The sequence below is a fragment of the Penicillium manginii genome (assembly GCF_028828005.1).
Source record: "Penicillium manginii strain IBT 31320 chromosome Unknown utg000002l:1.0-5564898.0:1.0-5567710.0, whole genome shotgun sequence".
Taxonomy (NCBI): Eukaryota; Fungi; Ascomycota; class Eurotiomycetes; order Eurotiales; family Aspergillaceae; genus Penicillium; species Penicillium manginii.
In genome coordinates, this window is record NW_026643103.1 from 2,755,985 (window position 1) to 2,778,052 (window position 22,068).

At 51.2% G+C, this 22,068-nt stretch overlaps 7 protein-coding genes across 7 annotated transcripts; 5 read left to right on the forward strand and 2 right to left on the reverse strand.

Moving 5' to 3' along the window:
• Positions 1–1,000: 1,000 nt before the first annotated feature.
• N7533_002288 (uncharacterized protein) lies at positions 1,001–2,391 on the forward strand (the record flags this gene model as incomplete). Its single annotated transcript, XM_057098938.1, has 4 exons — positions 1,001–1,060; positions 1,540–1,911; positions 1,983–2,186; positions 2,227–2,391. 4 exons carry the CDS (start codon positions 1,001–1,003, stop codon positions 2,389–2,391), a joined length of 801 nt encoding a protein of 266 aa, XP_056964074.1.
• A 736-nt stretch (positions 2,392–3,127) lies between these two features.
• N7533_002289 (urease Ure) lies at positions 3,128–6,125 on the forward strand (the record flags this gene model as incomplete). The annotated part of the gene is made up of 7 exons (XM_057098939.1): positions 3,128–3,148; positions 3,209–3,295; positions 3,400–3,426; positions 3,507–3,884; positions 4,006–5,682; positions 5,744–5,983; positions 6,045–6,125. The coding sequence occupies 7 exons, from the start codon at positions 3,128–3,130 to the stop codon at positions 6,123–6,125; spliced, it is 2,511 nt and encodes an 836-aa protein (XP_056964075.1).
• Positions 6,126–7,286: 1,161 nt separating this feature from the next.
• On the reverse strand, positions 7,287–10,093 carry N7533_002290 (uncharacterized protein; the record flags this gene model as incomplete). The annotated part of the gene is made up of 6 exons (XM_057098940.1): positions 7,287–8,321; positions 8,372–8,941; positions 9,002–9,270; positions 9,325–9,478; positions 9,667–9,765; positions 10,028–10,093. Coding segments are annotated over 6 exons (2,193 nt in total), but the record flags the coding sequence as incomplete, so codon positions are not given.
• A 734-nt stretch (positions 10,094–10,827) lies between these two features.
• N7533_002291 (uncharacterized protein) lies at positions 10,828–11,763 on the forward strand (the record flags this gene model as incomplete). Its single annotated transcript, XM_057098941.1, has 1 exon — positions 10,828–11,763. The coding sequence occupies one exon, from the start codon at positions 10,828–10,830 to the stop codon at positions 11,761–11,763; it is 936 nt and encodes a 311-aa protein (XP_056964077.1).
• Positions 11,764–12,561: 798 nt separating this feature from the next.
• Positions 12,562–14,402, forward strand: N7533_002292 (nitrogen permease regulating protein NPR2; the record flags this gene model as incomplete). The annotated part of the gene is made up of 4 exons (XM_057098942.1): positions 12,562–12,604; positions 12,668–13,096; positions 13,148–13,284; positions 13,338–14,402. 4 exons carry the CDS (start codon positions 12,562–12,564, stop codon positions 14,400–14,402), a joined length of 1,674 nt encoding a protein of 557 aa, XP_056964078.1.
• Positions 14,403–14,933: 531 nt separating this feature from the next.
• On the reverse strand, positions 14,934–17,113 carry N7533_002293 (histone acetyltransferase NGG1; the record flags this gene model as incomplete). The annotated part of the gene is made up of 3 exons (XM_057098943.1): positions 14,934–15,923; positions 15,976–16,445; positions 16,591–17,113. The coding sequence occupies 3 exons, from the start codon at positions 17,111–17,113 to the stop codon at positions 14,934–14,936; spliced, it is 1,983 nt and encodes a 660-aa protein (XP_056964079.1).
• Positions 17,114–18,409: 1,296 nt separating this feature from the next.
• N7533_002294 (60S ribosomal eL15 domain-containing protein) lies at positions 18,410–21,344 on the forward strand (the record flags this gene model as incomplete). The annotated part of the gene is made up of 6 exons (XM_057098944.1): positions 18,410–18,502; positions 18,571–19,105; positions 19,157–19,809; positions 20,192–20,509; positions 20,731–21,114; positions 21,204–21,344. 6 exons carry the CDS (start codon positions 18,410–18,412, stop codon positions 21,342–21,344), a joined length of 2,124 nt encoding a protein of 707 aa, XP_056964080.1.
• Positions 21,345–22,068: the final 724 nt, after the last annotated feature.

Below are 22,068 nucleotides of genomic sequence, written 5' to 3' on the forward strand. Positions count from 1 at the left end.
GGTAATACGATAATTTGAACTTTTGGAAATAAAACTTGAAGAGACAAACCAGAAGCAGAACTTCCAAGGTCGGCGACCACAATCCACCGTGACTGTGAATGGCGCAAAGATACTATTGTACTACTAAGACATCCTCTGTGAGATTTGTCGGTCATTGTTTGATTTTCCAAGGTTGTCTATAAATCCCTCCTGTTTCTGTACTCTTGATGATGATTATTATTAGGTCTATTAAGTACTACGCTGCCCACCTGGGCAGGTGGTTGAATAGTTTCTCGGGGGCCTACTTTCAAGTTCGTTAAGCCCTGGAGGGCAGTACCGAGGCCCCGGGTTGATGCCGGAGATATATAATTGCCAGGCGGGCGGACACTGGTATTTTTCAAATCTGCCCTCACCTGCCCAATGGGCACCTCAGGCCCGGGGGGCTTGGGACTCAGAGAAATAAATATCGGTCACGACCTCGGGACTCGGAACAACTAAAATATTATTCAAATATTATTTGTGAAACTTAGAGTATTTCCAAGGATCTTATTCAAGTAAAGTGTAGCATTTAGGGTACCTATTAACAACCATAACCAACCTCATCATCTCACTTACCCGGCGAGTGGTTATGTCACAGAGTTGGGTAAACGGATGGAGGGGCGGAGAGGTGGAAGATGACCCAGGCAGGGTACCCTAGGGTAAGCCTGGGTGGCCCCGGGTACGAAGGACGGCACGGGGCACGGGTCACAGTGAAGCCACCCCATTAATTGTTAAGCCCTGGAGAGGGCAGACCTAAGCCTAAAGCAGCGCTGGGCCGCATGCCGTGCCCCCCCAGCTCCGGCCAGCACTACCCAGCTCTGCCCAGCTCTGCCCAGCTCTGTGACCTTTATTTAGCCCTGCCCTTTCCCCCCCTCCCCCCCCGCTCCTGCCTCCCCTTTACCCCCTCCCGCTGCTTTCCCCCTAACAAACTCTTCCCCCTCCACTGCTTTAACCATTGACCACCCCCATTATCCCATCCATCATGACTTCTGATGAGACTGTTGCCGTCAACATCGACGAGCTCCGCAACACCAAGGATGCCGTAAGTCAAATACCCCCCGTTTCTGCCTCGCTTCCCTTTTTTCCATCCTTGATCCTCTCAACTTTTTGTTTGGATGTTGTTCTTCCTGTTCTTCCCGCGCGCTTCGACGCGTCGCATCTCAACAGAGCTGTCGCACGCCCATATGACTGTGTCGCATTGTCCCATTCTACCTCAAGAGGCTTCTTCAATGTCTTCCATATGCCATGGAAAGCTTCGTCAAAGCTCTTTTGCCTCGACTTGGTGGGCGCGTGCCGCAACACTGGCGCGACACCCCACGCGTGCTTTTTTTCCCTTTTCATAGCGCCTTCACGTCTTTCCAGGACTTTTATTTCCTTTTTTTTTTTTAGCGCCTTGTTTATGTCCATGAGTTGTTCTTTTATTCGTACATTCATGTCATCCCAAAAATGACCGAGACTATATCCGAATGCTTGCATATGCCATCCACTTGACAGGTGAAATTGAAACTAACCACGTCTCAGGTCCTCCTCCGGTTGATGGGTCTTCAAACCTACATCGCCGAACTTAGCAAGGCATACATTGAACATGCCAACAGCGTTATTAACGGCGAATCTGCCGCCATTAAACTGCCCGCTGTCCCGAGTCACTTGACTGGTCAGCTTGAGGGTGGTCTTCATGCCCAGAGCCCCGACAAGACCGAGGCCGGCCCCAAGAAGCGCAAGCGCGCACCCGTCGACCCCAATGCACCCAAGCGTGCCCTGACCCCGTACTTCCTGTACATGCAGCACAACCGCACCAAGATCTCCCAAGACCTCGGAGAAAATGCCCGCCCTAAGGAGGTTGCGGATGAAGGCACCCGCCGCTGGCAGACTATGCCCGATGAGATGAAGGAGGTATGTTGACCATTCTGCGCTGCTAGCTATACTTATACTCTTTGATGGTCTTGATACTCACACAACTACAGGTCTACAAGGCAATGTATGCTGAGAACTACGAGGCGTACAAGGCGGACATGGCCGCCTACAAGGCCGGCAAGTCTGCTGACAACGACCCTGCTGCCAACCAGCTTCAGCAAGACTTTGCTGGTGCTGAAAACTCCCGCGAGACTGATGATTCCTCGTCTGAATCCGAGGATGAAACGTCGCCCTCTCCTCCTCAGCCTCCCAAGGTCAAGACCCCTCCCCCCCAAGACCACTAAGCGTCGCAAGAGTGAGGGAAAGAAGGAAGTTGTCGAGTCTCCCCAGGCTGCTGCAAAGCAAGCCTCTCCAGTCAAGAGGCTCCGAAAGGCCGCTGCCGCCGAGCCACCATCATCGGCCAAGGCCACCCCTGCCAGCAACAGCCGCAAGAGCAAGAAGCGCAAGAGCGAGGCATAAGTGATGGTTGATTTGGGTTGACTTTTTATTTCGTTTACTTTCTTCTTTTTTCCTCGAAACTTTTCTAGGGATCTTCAAGGTGAAATTTCTTTTTGGCCACGGCGCTCATCACAGTATTATGTTCTATTTTGTTTTTCAAAAGTGTGTACCGAGAGAGAGAGAGAGAGATGTATGGAGTATATTATGGGATTCCACTAACTAGTATCATTGAATGATTGGCTTAGTACGGGTATATTCTTATAATTCCTAGGGTATACGGAGTACCTACGGTGCCGGTGGGGCCCTCCACTTATTTCCACCCAAATCTACCCGAGTACGGAGTAAAATTCCTAGCAAAAAAAAAAGTGAAAGGACCAGAGGGACTCCTAGTCAAATAACTAGTGGGACCTTTAGCCCCAGCCTTCCCAAAGGTTAGAAATCAATTAGAAAGGCCGTGACTAACACGGCCGAGCAAGAGGCCCAATCGGCCAGCACGGCAGCTTATCTTTCCTGTGGCTCTCGCACTCTCCCACTATCTCCGCTGCCTGTCACGGCATTGCGATGGGAATAAAATATACCGACTTCCCCCCCCCCCACATTCTTATTCTCCCTTCCCAAACCTTCGTCCTTCAACTTTCGATCCTCCTTTGGCGGACTTGGGACTTTGTTCTTTATACTATTTCCCCAACCTCGAGATCTCTTCTTTTTTAATCGTGCCAAGCTTTCAAAGTAACCAGGTTCGGGTTCCACCCGCGTCATGCAGCTCGTTCCTAAGGAGGTAGGTCTTGTTACAGCCAAGCCTGGGGTTTCCCAATGACACTCGTTGACTCCTCCACAGCTTGACAAGCTCACTATCGCCCACCTCGGGTTTCTGGCACAGCGTCGTCTAGCCCGAGGTGTGCGACTAAACCACGCCGAGTCGGTGGTATGTTCCTCAATTCCCACTTCCCTCTCCCGCCTTGGCTGGGGTCAAAAAGAAAGAGAGACGATCAAGTATCGTGGAGGCTAACTAATGCATTTGTTCGATAGGCCCTGATCTCTAGCGTTCTGCACGAAGTACGATCCACTTTTCTCCCATACATATATACCCTGCCCATTTGATCCATGACTCTGACATCTACTTCTTCCGAAAATAGCTCATTCGCGATGGTCACTACTCCGTCGCCGATCTCATGTCCATCGGTAAGACCATGCTAGGTCGCCGCCATGTCCTTCCCTCCGTCGTCGCCACTCTCGTCGAATTGCAGGTCGAAGGTACTTTCCCTTCCGGTACCTACCTCGTCACCGTACACCACCCCATCAGTAGCGATGATGGAGATCTGGAGCGCGCGCTGTATGGCAGTTTCTTGCCCGTGCCTCACCGCGACGCTTTCCCGGAACCCGACCCTGATGATTTCTTGCCTGAGAAAATGCCCGGTGCCGTCATTCCGGTCAAGCATGCCCGTGTCGAATTGAATGATGGGAGAAAGCGTATTCGCCTCAAGGTCATGAGCAAGGGCGATCGACCAATTCAGGTATGTGAGATCACCGCAATTGGGCGGAAACACACAGAGAGAGAGAGAGAGAGAGAGAGAGAGAGAGAGAGAGAGAGAGAGAGAGAGAGGGAAAGGCAAAGCTAACGCCGAAACTACCTAGGTCGGATCGCACTACCATTTCATCGAGACCAACCCACAATTACACTTCGATCGCATTCAATCGTACGGCTTCCGTCTGGATATCCCTGCCGGCACTTCTATTCGTTTCGAGCCCGGCGACACCAAGACCGTGAATCTGGTCGAGATTGGCGGTAACAAGGTCATTCGTGGAGGCAACTGGCTGGCAAATGGGCCATTGGATCTGAGCCGTGCCGATGAAATCGTCACGAAATTACAAACGGCAGGATTTGCGCATGTCCCGGAGCCAACGGTGGATGCCGCCCTGATCACCGGGTTCTCCATGGAGCGCGAGGCCTATTCTCGCATGTTTGGTCCGACGACCGGTGACCTGGTGCGTCTGGGCTTGACTAACCTGTGGGTCGAAGTGGAGAAGGATATGACGACTTACGGCGACGAGTGTGCTTTCGGCGGAGGCAAGACTATTCGTGATGGCATGGGCCAGGCCTCTGGAAGATCCTCGGCTGAGTGCGCTGACACCGTTATTACGAATGCGTTGATTATCGACTATACTGGTATATACAAGGCCGATATTGGTATCAAGGATGGGTTGATTTGTGGCATCGGCAAAGCCGGTAACCCTGATGTTATGGGAGGTGTTCATCCTGATTTGGTGGTGGGTGCTTCGACGGATGTGATCGCTGGTGAGAACAAGATTGTTACCGCGGGTGGATTCGATACGCACATTCACTTGATTTGCCCGCAGCAGGTCGACGAGGCTCTGGCATCGGGTATTACTACCTTCCTTGGTGGCGGAACTGGCCCGAGTACTGGGTCGAATGCTACTACTTGCACCCCGGGACCGAACCACCTGCGTCAAATGATGCAGGCCTGCGATAGCTTGCCGATTAACCTCGGAATCACTGGCAAGGGCAACGACTGTGGTAGACAGAGTCTCGAGGAACAGATCAAGGCTGGCGCTGCTGGTCTGAAGCTGCACGAGGATTGGGGTTCCACGCCCGCCGCTATTGATAACTGCCTGACCGTCTGCGAGGAATACGATGTGCAAGCCATGATCCACACCGATACCCTGAACGAATCTGGATTCGTCGAGCAGACAATCGAGGCTTTCAAGGGCCGTACCATCCACACATATCACACCGAAGGTGCCGGCGGTGGCCACGCGCCAGATATTATTTCAGTGGTGGAACACCCTAATGTTCTGCCCAGTAGTACAAACCCGACCCGCCCCTTCACTCTCAACACCCTCGACGAGCATCTCGACATGCTAATGGTCTGCCACCATTTGTCCAAGAACATCCCCGAAGATGTCGCCTTTGCCGAGAGCCGTATACGTGCCGAGACTATCGCTGCCGAGGACGTGCTGCATGATTTGGGTGCCATCAGTATGATGTCTTCGGACTCGCAAGCTATGGGCCGCTGTGGAGAGGTCATTCTGCGCACCTGGCACACTGCCCACAAGAATAAGGCCCAGCGTGGCCCTCTGCCCGAAGACGAGGGCAAGAACAATGACAACTTCCGCGTCAAGCGTTATATCAGCAAGTATACCATCAACCCGTCCCTAGCCCAGGGTATGGCCCACATGATTGGAAGTGTGGAAGTGGGCAAGATTGCAGACCTGGTTCTCTGGAACCCTGCCAACTTCGGCACAAAGCCAGTGCAAGTTCTTAAGAGCGGCATGATTGCCGTTGCAGAGATGGTACGAGCTTTTCCCTTTCTGACTTTATCTGCGAATATATACTAATTTTCTGTGATTATAGGGCGACCCCAACGCATCAATCCCGACGATCGAGCCTATGATCGTCCGTCCGATGTTCGGTGTTCGCGTCCCCAGCACATCAATCATGTTCGTTTCCCAAGCCTCCATCGATGAGGGCATCGTGCAGACCTATGGCCTTCGCAAACGCATCGAAGCAGTGAAGAACTGCCGTACCGTCGGAAAGAAGGATATGAAATTCAACGACGCAATGCCCAAGATGAAGGTCGATCCGGAGAGTTATGTAAGTGCCCTACCTCTTTCACAACACTGTTCCTGAATCGTGCTGACCCTGCCTGCCCCAGACCGTCGAAGCAGACGGCATGCTGTGCGACGCCGAGCCTGCATCCGAACTACCCTTGACGCAGGCATACTATATATTCTAAACGTCGGAGGCTGTGCGTCTGCGAAACGTGGCACTGGTGTTTCTGTGCTACTGTTTCAGGGTATTTCTTGGGGGCCTTGATGCCTCTGAGTGATACCTTGCCCTTGCCCTTGCCCTTGCTGCCTCCCTCTTCTCTCTCCACGCCTTGACGCATTTTCTTGCCCGTATGATTATTTCTTTGGTCCCATGTTTCCCACTTTTGCATTGCCCGGTTTCTATATACCTCATCTCGAATTGCGATTTCCGGGCGTTCGTGTCATAGCGAAGAGAGCGCTTGTTCTGCATTTCATTTCATTTCACTTCTTTTCGTTTCGTTTCTTCGTTGCTGTATGTAGCTATGGACTACGAAAGTGACGATTACTTAAGTTTACAACCTAACCCTGAGTCTTTCGACTATCTATCTATTGATAACCATGTCACTCCATCCCATCCCATCCCATCCCATTCCAACGCATACACATCAGCTCATGGGAATTACAGTAGCCAACCTCCCTTTCAAGCTTTAGTTGAATTTTCCAGATTCTGCCTAGCCCATGGCCGAGGAGAGGTTACTTTCGGCCAACACAGACCCACACGCGCGCCTCGGACCTCGCCGCATCAACGGGCCCTAATCACTTCTTTCCAGGAGTTGGCCGACTCACGACCCCACGCTAGTCAGAGCGGACGGCGCCTTCGTATTATCGGGTCGGACCGTGGAGCAAGCCACGATTATGTGTCAAGGCTTCTGGGTCACGGTCATGGCGGGGTATCGGTAATATTCAAGGGACGTAAAATCATGACGCTGGATTCCTAGTGGGATTTGGCTGGTGCCCTTAACTTGAAGGGGATTGGTGATGATTCTGCGTTGTCGTGGGCTCTAGATAGATGAAATCTTGGAAACGGTTCGTGATAAAAGCGTAATTGTAATTATGCCTAGGTAATAGAGAGAAACTTTTCCGGAATTCCATCAAAGCAAGTGGAATCTAAGCGATATCAATTAGAAAACAATGAGCCAAACTCTAGCTAATAGTTTAGTCACCAAAAGTTGTTTTTAGACCATATCTGGTACGACGAGACAAGCCGTACGGCATGTCTTTCTCGAATTGGATTTCGGGGGGGGGGGGATATGGCGCATCCCGCTCGACGATAATCGAACAAAGTCAATCCATGGAATTTTCAATGGTCATAGCTCCATCTCCTCCTCAGTATGATTATCACCGGCCGAGACTATTGCCATATCTGCCCATGAATCGTAAGTATCTCGCATCGCAGCAATGAATGCTTTCACACGGGTGCGAGTGCGTGCTTTCATTCGATCACGAACGAGTTGTGCTCTTTGCTCCCTTGCGGGATCCGGGCCTTCGGAGGAGCCGGGGTCTTCGTTCTCCGTCGCGGAAGGGGCGAGTATAGATTCCGATATTGAGATTGACAGGGCGTCGGTTTGCTGGCTATCTTGATTTGGTGGTGGATGGATGTCGTGTGGTTGGGAAGACTCCGCCCCGTCCTCGCCTGAAAATGATGGGGGTCCGAGAGGTTCCGGATCTTTCTTTGAGAGCGCAAGGGCTATATGCCGAGGAGGCTTCTGGGTATTTTCTTCGTCATTGGCACTGTCCACTTCATTCGATGTCCAGGAGGATGGTACTTGGCCAAGCTGGAGTTTTCCAAGATCACAGTTCTCCTGTAGATAACGATATGCTTTTCTTACTTCGTCACGTTTTGCTTTGACCTGATCAGTGGTGTCAAGCTGATCCCTCGGAAGTGAAGTCTGCCCCTTGAGAGAGGATGCAGGCGGAGTCGAGAATTGTGAGCGGGTGTCTTCTTGTTTTTGCGACGAGACTGCTGGGTCATCTTGGTCGTTTGTATTATTTGAAGTACTCTGTACTTTCAAATGATCGTCTGTGGTGGGATCTCCCGTATTGGACTGTGTTTCGTCGTTCACGCTGCTGGATCGAGTGGACTGGGTGGCGATGTCATATTCATACCGAGGGCGCTTCCTCGGGCGAGAATCATTACTATTTGCGTCCTCGAGAATTTTACGGATATGCGTATCGTGAGAAAAGTCGTTTCCCGAGCAAAGGTGGCCGAACAGCCGCTCTATAGACACATTATCGCTCCATGAAGACTGTTCGACTGTGCATGGATGGATATCCTTTGGTCTAAAAGCAGCGACAAGCTCGCATAGTTCCGAGTATGATGAATGACGCGAGTAAGGAAAGCGCTAGACTATGTTAGATAAGTCTTGTGCCATATTATACAATGGTGACTCACAATTGAATTCGGTAGGTCGGTCTCCGTACTTTGTGAGCCCTGGGATTCCTCACTGGACAGACCTTGGCCGAGTTTCGTCATCAGTCGCTCAAGAGAAATTTCATCTTCCTCCTTGACGCCATAGAGATCTAGCGACAGCGCCTTCTTTTTCGACTTGAACGCTTTCGATATAGCGTCTTGCATCTGCGACAGGACGTCTTTATCTTGGATGTGTTGAAGGCATAGTTGCTCCAACGCTGCAAGAGCGGTATCGTCCGGTAGTTCAAGCTCATGAATCTGGTACAGATCACCGAGACCTCCACCAGCACCAACCTCGGGGATTTCAGCTCCGTCGCTAGTACGATTCACGATGGGCGTGATGTAAACGGTCTTTGACCCACGGGCTACGGGGCAAGTGACCCCGGGCTCGCAGCTATGGACTCGACTGGATTGGCCACCACTCAAGCAGCCTTCAATAAACTTATTGCCAAGCTCATATCCGCAAAGTGCCGGTGCTTCAGTGGCGGCTCTACTACTAGATAGACGAGAGAGGGATTGATAGAGACCCATTTGGTAGCAATCCACATGGACCTTGGATGAGACTTAGAGAGGATTTCTTTGGTTTCATTATAGTTGAGAGAGACGGCATACCTGCGTATTGAGAGCTGCTGAAAGAGCGATCCATACCTCCTCATAACCAAAAGTCCATGATCTGAAGTAGAATACAGTGTCATCAGAATATGCATCCACTTTCTTCAAAAGCTCGGCGAGCCCTTGAGCCTTGGATGGAAATTCTCGAAAGGGATTTGATTTGCCAGCGAAAGTGGTATCAAGGTATAGCTTGTCTAGTCGTTTCGGGCCTAAAGTGTATGGTATTAGAATGGGATGCCGTACTAGGCTGTCAATCCACCATCGCTCCGCTGTCTGGTGTTAGTCCAAAATGAAGTCTATGGGGGAGAGGGTTTGAGGCTGACCTCGGATGTCGCCAGTATAGATAATCGCTTTACCATTCCCCTCAATTAGAAACATCACAGCCCCGGGACAGTGGTTGGCATCGAACAAAGTGACCCGGATTCGCCGCCGGGGCGTAAGTTCGATGTCCGTGGGGGTGTGCAAGGGGATGGGACGCTGTCTGTTCGTCAGTCGTGTACGTCGAAGCCGAGGCGTTGTTTACTCGAAAAGATTGTATGAGGGCAAGAAAGATATTCATTCGAGTAGCTGTAGTCATTGAGACTGTTGCTACTCGAGTTTTGGTTTCCATATGGTTGGAAGTGCCGGCGAATATTTTGATACATAACGTAAGGTTCCAGACTGACCAATAGTTTACTAAGATGTTTGTAGTGTAACCGACGCGATTCTAAAATTCCCTTCTGAAAGTTCATTCGATGGGGAAATTTCTCAAGGCGTAACAATAGCTGTGTAGTGCCGGGTCAGTCGGAGATGTTTCATGTTTAGCAGCACACTAGACAGGGTCCTGAAAGATGGATCCACACCCCCTGTCGGCTCCTGATTGCTATTCTGAGACCCCACGCGGCACATCGCTGGGTTTGCGATGATGGAGGTCTGCAGGTCGACATAATTGGAGAGAGGGGTAGTGGATACAAATCCATAGATCCATCCTTCTAGACCTTTTGGAAGCTCCAAGTCAACCGAGTCAAGGAAGTCAAGTCAACTCACCTCGCGGGTGGCGGAGGAGCAATAAATGAATGGGGCCCGAAAGGACTCTAGACCCTGCAGATGGTCACTATGCACATGGCTCAGAAAGCAGGCCAGCGGTGCTGGTCGCGCAGGGCTTTTTCGAAAGTAATCGACTGCATATAATCAGCATCAGCTGGCAAATGAGAAAGATGACCACTTGGTGGTGTGGTAAGGCTGACTTGTAATATCGGGGAATTCTGTAAAGAATGAGTAAAACTGACTCTATTCAAGGGGAGAAGGGGGCATAGAAATGACCAACCTGGAACGACACCATCAAAGGTCGACATGGGTGATGTGGAGGTAGTGGAGGTGAGTTGTAAAGGATGAAGAAGGTCCAGCTGGCCGTGCAGCGCCAGCGCACGGAAAGGCAAGAATGCGGTGGCACCTTCCCATTTTTTTGCTTTGTTGGACTCGTCACTTTTCACCTGACTTCCTCATCTTACCTTACTCCGTACTCTCTTTGATATCTTCCTTCCTTATTCCTTATTCCTTATCCCTTATTCCCATCTACCACTCCCTTCAAGTTTTCAATTCCACATGGTAAATGCTTGGTCTAGACCATCAGCCCCACAGCTAAACGCCCTTCCAGATCGTATCCGACCTCTTCACCCCCTCTCCCAAAACAAGAGGCGGGTGGACGGCGGCTCGCCTAGTTTCAGACAAGCGGCTGAGACTCGCTGCTAGGGCACTCCTGTACTATCTCTTCTTATTCCCCATTCTCCCCTCTTTCCTCAATTCCCTTTCTCTTCGGCTCCCTGGGATCCTTCCCTCACACCGTCATGCGGAAACCATCACTCGCCCAGGCCGTGTACAATGCGACCTTTCCGCGCCCGCGCGCCAGCGACCCCGGCTCCTTTGCAGCTCATATCACTCGCAATCTCGTTCCAGAGGTGCGCATTGAAACAAATACCTTCTACGGTCCCTTGGATTGCATTGAGGCCCAATATCCCGGTCTGGATTACTCCTATGGTCCGCATCGCATGCGACTCGGTCGGTTTACATGGCATCGCCGACTCTTTCACGTCTTTGATAAGCTCCGACTAACAGAGACCGAGATCTCCGAGCTCTGTTGCTGGGAAGGGACCAAGTCTGCACGTCGGCGATATGAGGCCGAGGAAGGAATTACTGTCCGAGACACTACAGCCAGTGGGGTACGCCCTGCGACACCAGCCCGAGAGCCTTCGGTCGAGATTCACCACTACGATTGTTGCGGGCCAGATGAAGAGTTCGAGCTGGATCTCGATCTCGATCTCGATATCGACCAGATCATAGAGACCCGTAGCGACGACACCGTGCGCGCCAGCGAGTCTCGTAGCAGCTCCAGTATGGCTTCGGAGTACCGACACGAGTTTGAGGAGGATTACAGCGACGATGAAATGGAGAGTTGCGGTGTAGCCCTGAACCAACGCTTGCTGGATGCCATGGCCGCGCGCGATCAAGGAGCTGATGTGCCCCTTGACGAGGACTGGGAGCAATGGCTGAAAGAGGCTGGTGAGCGTGGAGGATACGGCGACATGGTGCATGCGATCCGCACCAATCAACCCCTGGGCTTCCCTCCCGAAGTACCGACATCTTCAATACGACACAGCGATCCTCGTATTACTACACCGCGGGCGGCCACATTATCTGCAGAGCAGTATCTCTTTCCAAACCCGACTGATTTCATCGTCTTCCCCCAGACCCCAAATCGCCGCACACACGGCACGGCGCGCTGAAGCGGACTTTTGGCTGCAAAAACACACCTTGCCTTTCCTCCCCCTCCCCAAAACATCGCCACCAGCGTATTTTCTTTTATCGTGGCTGCATTCTCCGGCGCATTCTCGCATCTTCCATCTTCCTTCGCATCCTCATTCCCTGGTGGACGAGCCCTTTGCAGCCCATTTCAGGTTTTCTTTGATAGCTATTGATGTGTTCTGCTTTGGTTTCAAAGCTGTGCATAGATCTTCTCAAGTTACAGTTGTCGCAAAGCGATAACATGCTCTGTGCTCTAATACCCTCGGTCTTCACCATTTATCTTCGTTTATCCAACCCATTAGGTTTCAAGGCTACTACCATTTGTTATTGAATTAACGCAACTATCACATGATGACATCCTAAAATCCAGTATTTATACTATGTCTTCGGGTATAACTTAAAGTCAAGTCCTGTGGTAAACCAAACCACCCCGAAATTCTAATATATTCAGATTAAAAATATAAGGGATTGGTCTGTCCTATCCCGCCATCCTTGAATCCTGGGGAACTTGAACCATTCCTCATAAGCCGCACTGCCTTAACCTTAGGTGGTAGCTATCGTGGGTCCACTGATAAGCCTCTCTCTCCCTGGTCCGGGGCCACCTCCGAGTCCCCTCATTACCAACTTGAACTTCCCCCTTGAGCGCAATGCTATGGACCATTGTCCAGTCGAGTCAGATCACAAGTTGGATTGAAAACTGAGTTATCTGTTGCTTTCACCCTTCCCTGCTTCATGCTGCAGACCCCATCCCTAGCTCCGATCGTCGCACCGGCTTCATGATGATCAAGGCAATATTCTACAGCAAATTCGACACGCAGGAAGGTAAAACTGAATCGGCTCAATCCCGTCGCATGATCCAAGCGCTAATAAATAAAACTCGTCTAGGTCCGAAAGTCGTCCACCAAGTCCCCGACGGGGCGATTGTTCCATCCTCGACCGCGCCCGCACAGCCCCTCTTCCTGCCCTTCTCCGACGTCTCGTTCTTTGTGATTCCTCGCCAGGAGCTCTGCGGCAATCTGCTGCAGGTCTGTACCAATGGATATCGAATCCTGGGCTATCCTATTTGCATGAAGTCGGCCCGTTATGACCGCAATGAGTTCATCTTCAATTTCTGCATAGTGCTCGCCGAGGAGGACGATTTCAGCACATACCGGAGCGTGGTGCAGAAGCTTGCTGATCTGATGCATGCCCTGGAAGAGCAGAATGGCTTTTTATCACGAGACTTCTCGAAAAGCGGGGAGGGCAAGGTGCACAGTCTGTGCGAGATGTTGATGGAAGACCTCAACAACTACTGCGAATGCATGATTCCTATCGGTTCGTCGGCCGCTTTTTACGTTCTCGCCAGCTTGGACTAACCGCCAGCAGACGACCTTAACACACTGAACATTAAATTGTTCCCTATATACCCATCTCCCCCGGGTGTCAAGGCGTGGCATGTGCCCTTGTTCACGGTTCGATACCAGGCCTTCATGGACGAGAATTGGGACTTGACTCTGCAACGGGTAGGATCAACTACTGTGGAAAAGAGAATACCCTCAACTAACCTCTTATACAGATTGTGCCACATATAAATGGTGTCCACAGTGTGCGCATAATCTCCATTCTCGCCGATACAGACTTCTCTCTCACCTGTCGTGCTATCCGCCATCTCTTATACTATGGATGTCTATTCATCCTCGACATTTTTTCATTCTCGGCTATATATGCCCCCACAGCGCAATTCAGCTCAACAATATCGTCAGATGAATCAATGCAACTAGAATGCGCACGCTACGTAAACACCCGATTTGCACCACATCCTCCCATCGGGCCCCGAACACCCCTCCCCCCAGCACCAGCAGCCGCCAGCAGCGGGAGCGGCGGCGGAGTCAGCGCATTAGCAAGCTCACTCACCGACCACGCTGCCAGCATGTCCCGCGACGACTCCGGCTTCGACGCAGAAGAGATCTGGCCACTCCTCGGCGAAACCGAAGACAACCTGAAGGGCACCGGCAAAGCAGTCCCGAGCTCGACACCCGAAGACGGCGTGATCTCAGCCCCTCCAGGCCAAGGGCACCGGGTCGTCGACGGTGTGGGAATAGTCGAGCTATATGCGAGTTTAAAGCAAGGCCAGAGCGTGAAACAGTGGTACTCGACTCACAGCCGCGAACTGGCCAACATCGATATCCGCCGCTTCATCACATTCGGCGTCATCAAGGGCTTTGTCTACCGTGTTCATAAGTACGCGTGTGCGACTGGTCAGCCTGCGCCGCCGGCTCGGTCTTCGAATATCTTGCCGCATACTTCGACTGGGCCGTCTTCGCGCGCTACTACGGGGACTAATACGCCCTTCGCTGCGTCTAGTGCCGGTGACGAGACGCCTATCTCGGCGGCGGCGAGGAGGGATGCGAGTCGGGAACGGTCGGGGTCTTTTCATAGTGGGAGTCGGAGTGGGCAGGGGGTTGGGGGTGCGCTGTTTGAGGAGGAAGATGATGATGAGATTGATGATCGGACGATGTCGAAGTATCTGGATGGGACGCATTCGTTTGATCAGATTTGTACGGAGTTGGAGATTAGCGAGCGGGATTTGACGATTCGGTTGAAGAGGTATCCTGGGGAGGTTTTGATACTTCATCGGTGATGTGGTGCTTTGCTTGGAGATTGAGCTCGGATGTAGTGGTTTTGGTGGTTTTATGAATAATTGATACCCTTGAGTTTATGAATTTGATCTTCTGTGGTCATTACTGATCACAGAGAGGAATATAAAATCCACGCGCCCTACAAGTTTATGGATTGAGGGGGTTGACCAACTAGAGTATGAGGCTAGCAAGGCGAAAGAGGATACTCACTCACCTTGGCAGCCCTGTTCGGTGATTAGATAGGCTTAGATTTGAGAAGAAATAACGTGTATTTAATGCTGATTGTAGGTACCTATTCCGAAGGTAGACACATTATTGCCATCCAGAGCACCACCCAGCCAGGCCGAATATGCAAAGACAACGAACGAAATTAACTCGCAGAATGAAACCAGGAAAAGAAAAAAAACGCGAAAAGGTATTCGCAAACGCCGAGCCCATCATTCCGGTCATATCGTAACAGGTTCGCAAGGAAAAGGGAGAAAAACCGCCATGGTGGATATCCATAAGATCCAAAAGCCGAGCCGAGCCTCTATCTACTCCTCATCCCACGCCTCCAGCTCCGCCTTCTCGTATTCAGCCATCGTCGCCGGATCAAAGATTGTCTCTCCCTCCGAGGGGATAGTAGTCTTGATATCTTCGAAGATGGGCAAGAAAGCATCATTCCATCGCTTACGGCGATCCATGACGATTTTAGCCGCATCGCCGACGGCAGGACGTGAAACGCCCGCCCCGGCAACATGGCTACCACCACCGGCACCACCAGGACGATGCTTGGCCTGGGAGCCCTTCTTGCTCTTGCCCATGGTTCGGGTACGTTTCAGGTACGCCTGTTGGACCTGAGAGTCTAAGTCGTCTTGAATGGTGGTGAATTCGAGCAAAGCCATGTGCTCTTGAGCAATCTTCATGATGCGAGCTTTGCGCGCGTTGTTGACGACGATTTGCTTCTTCAGCTCGCCCTGCAGGAGACGGAGGCGTTCGGAAACCTCATCATCAAAATGTGCGTCGTAATCAGGGTTGTCGTCAGGTCCCAGGAAGCCGATGTAGCGGAGTTCTGCCTTGGCGCGCTCGTCGAGTTGTGCGTGGTCGAGTTTGGCGACGGAGGTCTTGAAGCCGGTTGGAGAGGCGTCGCGGAAGGCCGTTGCGGGAGGGAGTGGTTTTTCTCCTGTCTTTGGATCTAGCTCGCTGCCGTTAGGCTGGTCCAGGTCCATTGCGTCTCCGCCTAGTCCACTTGTTGTAGGTAGGTCTCCGTTGGTAGATCCAGTGTTCTCTTTGTCTTCGGGAAGCGTGCGATGTTCATATCGTAGCAGTGAACAGAGTCGGCTAATGAGTGGTCCAACTGAAACTTCATTGGTCTCGGCCTTTTCGTCTGTTAGGGTGTCGATGCTGCCGCGCCCTTGGTTCAAGGGGAGTTGGTCCTTGTCGTCCTGGCTCTGATCGTAGGAAACGCCGTCCTCTTCCGCCCAGATTTGACGGTATGACTTCTTTCCCCGGCGTGGGTTCATAAAGGGTGTTACTCGATCGCCCTATATTCGGTTAGCAACTGGGTCATTGATCAAGTCATTCGGTAGACCTCACCCTTTCTCTCAGCCAGGCAATATCCTCTTCCGTCAGAGGCCGGACATATGGCTCAATGTACGCCTGGAATGTGTTGGCGCTAACTTGGTTGGATGGCTTGGCGTTGCTGAAGTCCTTGTCCGGGGCAATACCTGCCATCATGTGGGCAAGATCGCTCTTGGGGAATACCGCGACACTGTAGATTTGCTTCTTTTCCTCGTCGGTTGTCTCGGGGTAAACATCACGAATGTGGTAGACGGTCGGATCGTCGAACTTGACTGGGTTTTCGCCGAATACTTGGATCTGGGGCACGGAGGGTTGTGGTTCGGGTTGGTGAGAGCTGTCGCTGGATTCTGAACCGGGGCTGCCAGGAGCTTCATCCCCATCGGCGCCATTCGCGGCACCACTAGGGGACAGCATTGAGGGAGGTGAAAGGGAAGAGCTTCCTTCCGATGCTGCGTGCTTTGAATTTTTCGATACTGGGGAAGCAGCTGGGGTTGGTCAGTCAATCGGACATGGTGGAAGAGTGAATACTGGGTAGCAAGTGATGCGACAAATTTGCGGGGTGGAGAGGTGGTGGGCAAGAGTGGAGTGACCTCAATGACAATGAGCGCTGGGATGTTAGAACTCGCTTACCTCCTTCAACTTTGGTTTCTGCTCCGTCCTGACGCGCCAAATCATGGGCACCATGGTTTAAAGGTCGTTCTTCTTTGCTGGCCCGCTCTTTGCGCTTCTTGGTCTTTTTGTGCACCATGTCATCTTCCTCTTCCGTCTCGCGCTTGAACTTCGCCCGATCCCCAACCTCACGAGATAACTCCTGATCTTCTACCACATCTTTTCTCTTCTGTACCATTTCACGCATGCCCTGGTTACAGATTTCCCCGCGAGAATCCGCCATGTCGCTGAGACTATTAAGATGTTCCACCAAGGTTTCCAGTGTTTTGGAATCGGGGATGTTGGGTCCAGCAACCAAGTCAAGCATCTCAGCATATTGGCCATTGGCCGCATCGATGAGCTTTGTTACATCACTTTCAAGGTAGCTTGGTAATTGAGCTGTCTTCCCCGGGGCGCCACCTGCTGTAGATGGGGTTGTATTGCGGCTGCGAGATTGGCGCGGATCGATTCGACCTTTGCCTTTGCTTTTGTATGCGGAAGGCATCGTGTAGCGTTATCTATGAGTCACTGTCGGATTATTCGATGAGTATGACACGAAATGCCGAAATGAAAGCGTAGAGCGATGAGTGAGAGGGTCGGAGGTCTTAGAGGGTGTTGATGGTAGTCGAATAACGCATGCTGTCCGACACGGTTTGTCTTGATTCGATTTTCATGAGCCAGGAGACTCTATGCGATCTTCACATGAGCCGGGTGTAGCCAGATGCGAATGTAGCGATGATTCGATGACGGGGGCTCTGCTCTGCTTTGTCGTGTACTTGCGGTGCCTTGATCTGGGGGAGCTACACGTGATCACGATGCGCGATCTAAGGGCGGTGTGGAACTGCAGAATTGATTCCATGCGATCATGATTCAGCGCCAAGACTATACATGCCTCAGGCCAAATGTACTATTTTTCCGGAACTGTGAGAACTATAACACCAGAGTGAGAGATAGATAGTCTCAAATAATTACGAATGCCGGGATTGTTCCAACTAATCATTTGACGGGCTGAGAGAGATACTCTGAACAACGAAAACCAAATGAGCATGGCTCTAAGACATACTTTCTCTGGTCACTAGACAGAGACATATCTTGGCCTTCTTCCTGCCCAAGGTCGCGGCACTCCGAGTCGGAGGTCAACTTGACCTTGCTGGTATTATAAGTTCCACAATGAACCTCAGTCCTGTACTAGTAACTCACAATGTTCAAATTACTCCATTACATCAACATTCACACAGCTTGAACCGATGAGACAATAATATGTTGATAGTCTACTAGTAATAGCCACAACTCCCGCAAGCAGCATCCGCAAACGGATTGCCTAATCCGGCCGTAGATCACTACTATAACCTCAACCCTCACAACCCTAAAGGGTCAGCAATCTAGGGCAACAGAGACCAGAATCGGTCAATATACAATCATTTCAATTGATCGCAGCCTGTATTTCCCTTTTTCCAACCCTGGAAGCAAGCTTCCCCGGTGATTTTGCCTCGTGGTTTCTCAGCCTTGCCCGCATTCTTTAGACGGATACGATCTCCCCTTACATTCCTTGGGGCCATTGTCGATGCAAAGATGGCCATGGCCACACTTTTGGGATTCGGAGTCGCCGCGACCGACATACTATCGAACTAAGGAAGGTTTCTCAAAATGAGTAGCCTTCGCAATCTCCCTTGTTCTCTCTTCCATACTTCCACGACTAATCATTCACCCTACACTTGCATGTTGTCTCCATTGATTGACCCCATACAATGTTTACCTTGAACAACACCACCACAGAAGATTTTAGCAATTGATCAGAACTATGTCTCGCACTGCCCCACCCGATTCGGAAGCCACAGTCGCCACGTTATTTGCAGGCCCCGGCAGCGCCTCAAACTCTACCTCCTCGGTTAGTGTAAGTATAGCCTCAATCCTGGCGAGATGTGAAGAATGTTCGGCGGCTTATACGCGACAAATATGTAGGAGAATGTGGGATTTCGATTCGTCCTCGACCGCACGGTCCAAACCCTCTCGAGTAACGGCGTCCCCGACTCTGGCTCTGTCTCGGGCCTGTTATTCGTTCCAAGCCTTAGCCCGAAGGATCCATGCAATGAAGAACTCGCTTCGATTATCCCATCCAATGTGACCCGGCATGAGGACGTTTCAGAATTTGGATACCCGGTCATAGGACTTGCCCCATGGGTATCTGACGACTGCACTCAAAAGTTCTTGGCTGCCTCACGAGATGCTGGCACAACAGCTCTTGTTTTCTTCCAACCGAACAATAATAAAACGGGACTCCCGCCCCCTGCCACAGACGATAATTGGAAGTTGAAAGACGAACGTTGGAGAAGTGACAACGAATACCCTGTCTACGCCATCCCAGGACCTGCAGGTACAACTTTGATGGGAGAATTATCGTGGTTCTCAGACGGACAACCCAAGAATTCAACCCATAACCGAACCCGAACTACTCGGAGTCACGAGAGTGATCGGTTGTTTACTATGATTGATACGAGTAAGTCTCCTTGCGATAAGATATGGATTTACTTGGGCTAATAAGTTCCAGATACAACACCAAACCAAGAGCCCAGCCTCTGGAGCTTTGTGCTCGCAATTCTAGGAACGATAGTTGGACTTACTCTCGTTCTTCTTATTCTGTATCGAATCATCCAGCGCAAACGACGAGAGATGCTCCGCGAACGCATTAACTCCGGAGAAGTCGATATCGAGCAGCTGGCCTTGAATCAGCTTAAGGTTCCAAAAGAAACCGTGGAGAAGATGCCCATGTATACCTACCTGGGCTTTGCGCAAGATTCAGAGACAGAAACTCCCAAAACTCCAGTGGAGACAGAGGCCATAGAAGTCGACTCGAGCAGCACCACTTCCACGCCAACCCTGACCGAAGGACGAAGAAGCACAGAAAGTGACGGTGGCATCAAAAAGCCCGAACCAGCTGTGCTTAAGCCCGACGCCAATGACTCCGACGACTCAATTTCGTCAAGGAATCCCTTCCGGTTGAGCCATACCCAAACCACCTGCGCCATCTGCCTTGATGATTTTGTTGCCGGGACTACAACAGTTCGGGAACTACCTTGCGGTCATATTTTTGACCCTGGGTGTATCGACGAATATCTTACAGAGACAAGCAGTCTATGCCCTCTCTGCAAAAAGAGTGTTCTACCAGCAGGGTCGTGCCCGATCTCTGTGACCAACGAGATGGTTCGACAGGAAGCGGCAACAAGGAGAGGACGAACTTAGTCACCCCTAGAGAGCGGAGGGAATGTGAGGCTGGAAATAGTCGGCATCTGTGAATACTTAGCGAATTGTTCTTTCTGTGGTCCTTTCCTCAGGCAAATATGGAGAGGAATTCCTTGCATTGCATGGAGCGTTGCGATTTGAAGGATATTATTGTGTGAATTGGTTTCCATGTTGAGATATTGTATCTATAAATGATAGAAGGAAAGCCCAAAAAGATACCTAGCATGATAATGCCTCTACAGAGTTCTACTGTAGTAGTAGTATTTCAATAGTTTATGCTGAGTAGTGTAGAAATCGTAACTGACACCTGAGGCATGAAGAAAATATGTGGGACCCACACTAGTCACCTGATTGGCACAAATTCGACACTCGGCTAATCACTAGCGTCCCACACACAATCCTCGCCCTCGACTTTGGCAAAGACTCTCTCTCGAACTTTTCTCAGTTGCGACAACGACAACCGACGACCCTGCTCAGCCGACAAGGTACGATACCACACACTCCTGTCCCTCTCAATCGCCATCGCCATCGAAATCGACACTCATTTCCAGTCGCTGACTTCAATTTCGTCCAGATGGGTGCCCTCAAGTACGTCGAAGAGATCCAGAAGAAGAAGCAGTCCGATGTCATTCGGTTCTTGCTCCGCGTTCGCTGCTGGGAGGTGAGATAAAACCCTTGCGACCCCCCCCGATTGCCTAACATCTCCGCCGAGAATACGTATACGTTAGCCATGATAATGCCGTCGAAGCGGTACTTACTAGGCAACCGGAACGATACTCATTTCGGCGGAAGTTGAATTTTTTGTGGCACGAAAAAGACTCCCTTGAGGGCCTGTGTCTTGCTATACACTCGTTGAACTTTGCTGAGAGTGCATCAATATAGCTTCGCCAGCTCGACGCCATCCACCGTGCTTCGCGCCCCTCCCGCCCCGACAAGGCTCGCCGTCTTGGTTACAAGGCCAAGCAGGGCTACGTCGTCTACCGCATCCGTGTCCGCCGCGGTGGCCGTAAGTCGACCGCTCGCAAGGGCGCCACATACGGCAAGCCTACCAACCAGGGTATCAACCAGCTTAAGTACCAGCGTGCTCTGGCCGCTACCGCTGAGGAGCGTGTTGGTCGCCGCTGCGCCAACTTGCGTGTCCTGAACTCCTACTGGATCAACCAGGACTCTACCTACAAGTACTTCGAGGTTATCTGTGTCGACCCCCAGCACAAGGCCATCCGCCGTGATGCCCGCATTAACTGGATCTGCAACTCCGTCCACAAGGTGAGTCCCCAATTGATCCCAGATTTCCTTCCCACTATTGTGGGGTTGATTATGCGGATTGTACTGATCGCGTTTCTTTTTTCCAACAGCACCGTGAGGCTCGTGGTCTTACCGCTACCGGCAAGAAGTCCCGTGGTATCAACAAGGGCCACCGTTACAACAACACCAAGGCCGGTCGCCGCCACACCTGGAAGCTCCAGAACACCCAGAGCTACTGGCGTTACCGTTAAGTGCGTTAGTGCACTGCGGTGGTTTGGGTTGGAAAATATTGGCTGCATGTGGTTATCTCTTCGAACACTTCTCGCCCGTACCGTGTCTAACACGCCGGGACCGAGTTTAATGCAGACCAGCAGGTTCTGTTGTTAGCCAAAAAGCCATTTTGTTTTATGTTGAATTCCCCCTTGTTTAACGAAGTATGACCGGTTCAACCCCTCCTGGCGCCATTGATTGTAAGACTGGCCAATGCTAGTCTCGTAGATGTAGATCGGCCTGGAGGTTTTTATTGCCAGTCTGCGTAAGCGGAAACGGTGTGATTCGCACTGGTGGTAACGTGATTGCAGTCACGGAACCAAATTTAGTGTATCTACGGAAATCAACCGGCTATCCATTGTAATAACTAGATACAGATATGGAGTACCGAGTACCTTACCGAATTGCAAAGCATACGAATCTTTTTCTCTGCAGATCTTGAATACTCCACTGTGGCTAAAGATAGAAGTCAGTTGACTCGGTTGCCTGAGGCCTTCAGAGGGTCGTACCTTCCCTGTTCCCGCTAGCCGCCTTCCCAATCCGTCCAGGACTATGAGATGCAACAACCTCCTCTCGCTGACACTCTTTGTCTTTGCTCTTTGACACCTCTCAATCGCTCACCGCTATAACTCCTCGTCGCTCAACTACAAAGAACACCTTGCCCTCGTCCTCGTCCTCGTCCTCATCCTCATCCTTGTCCTCGGC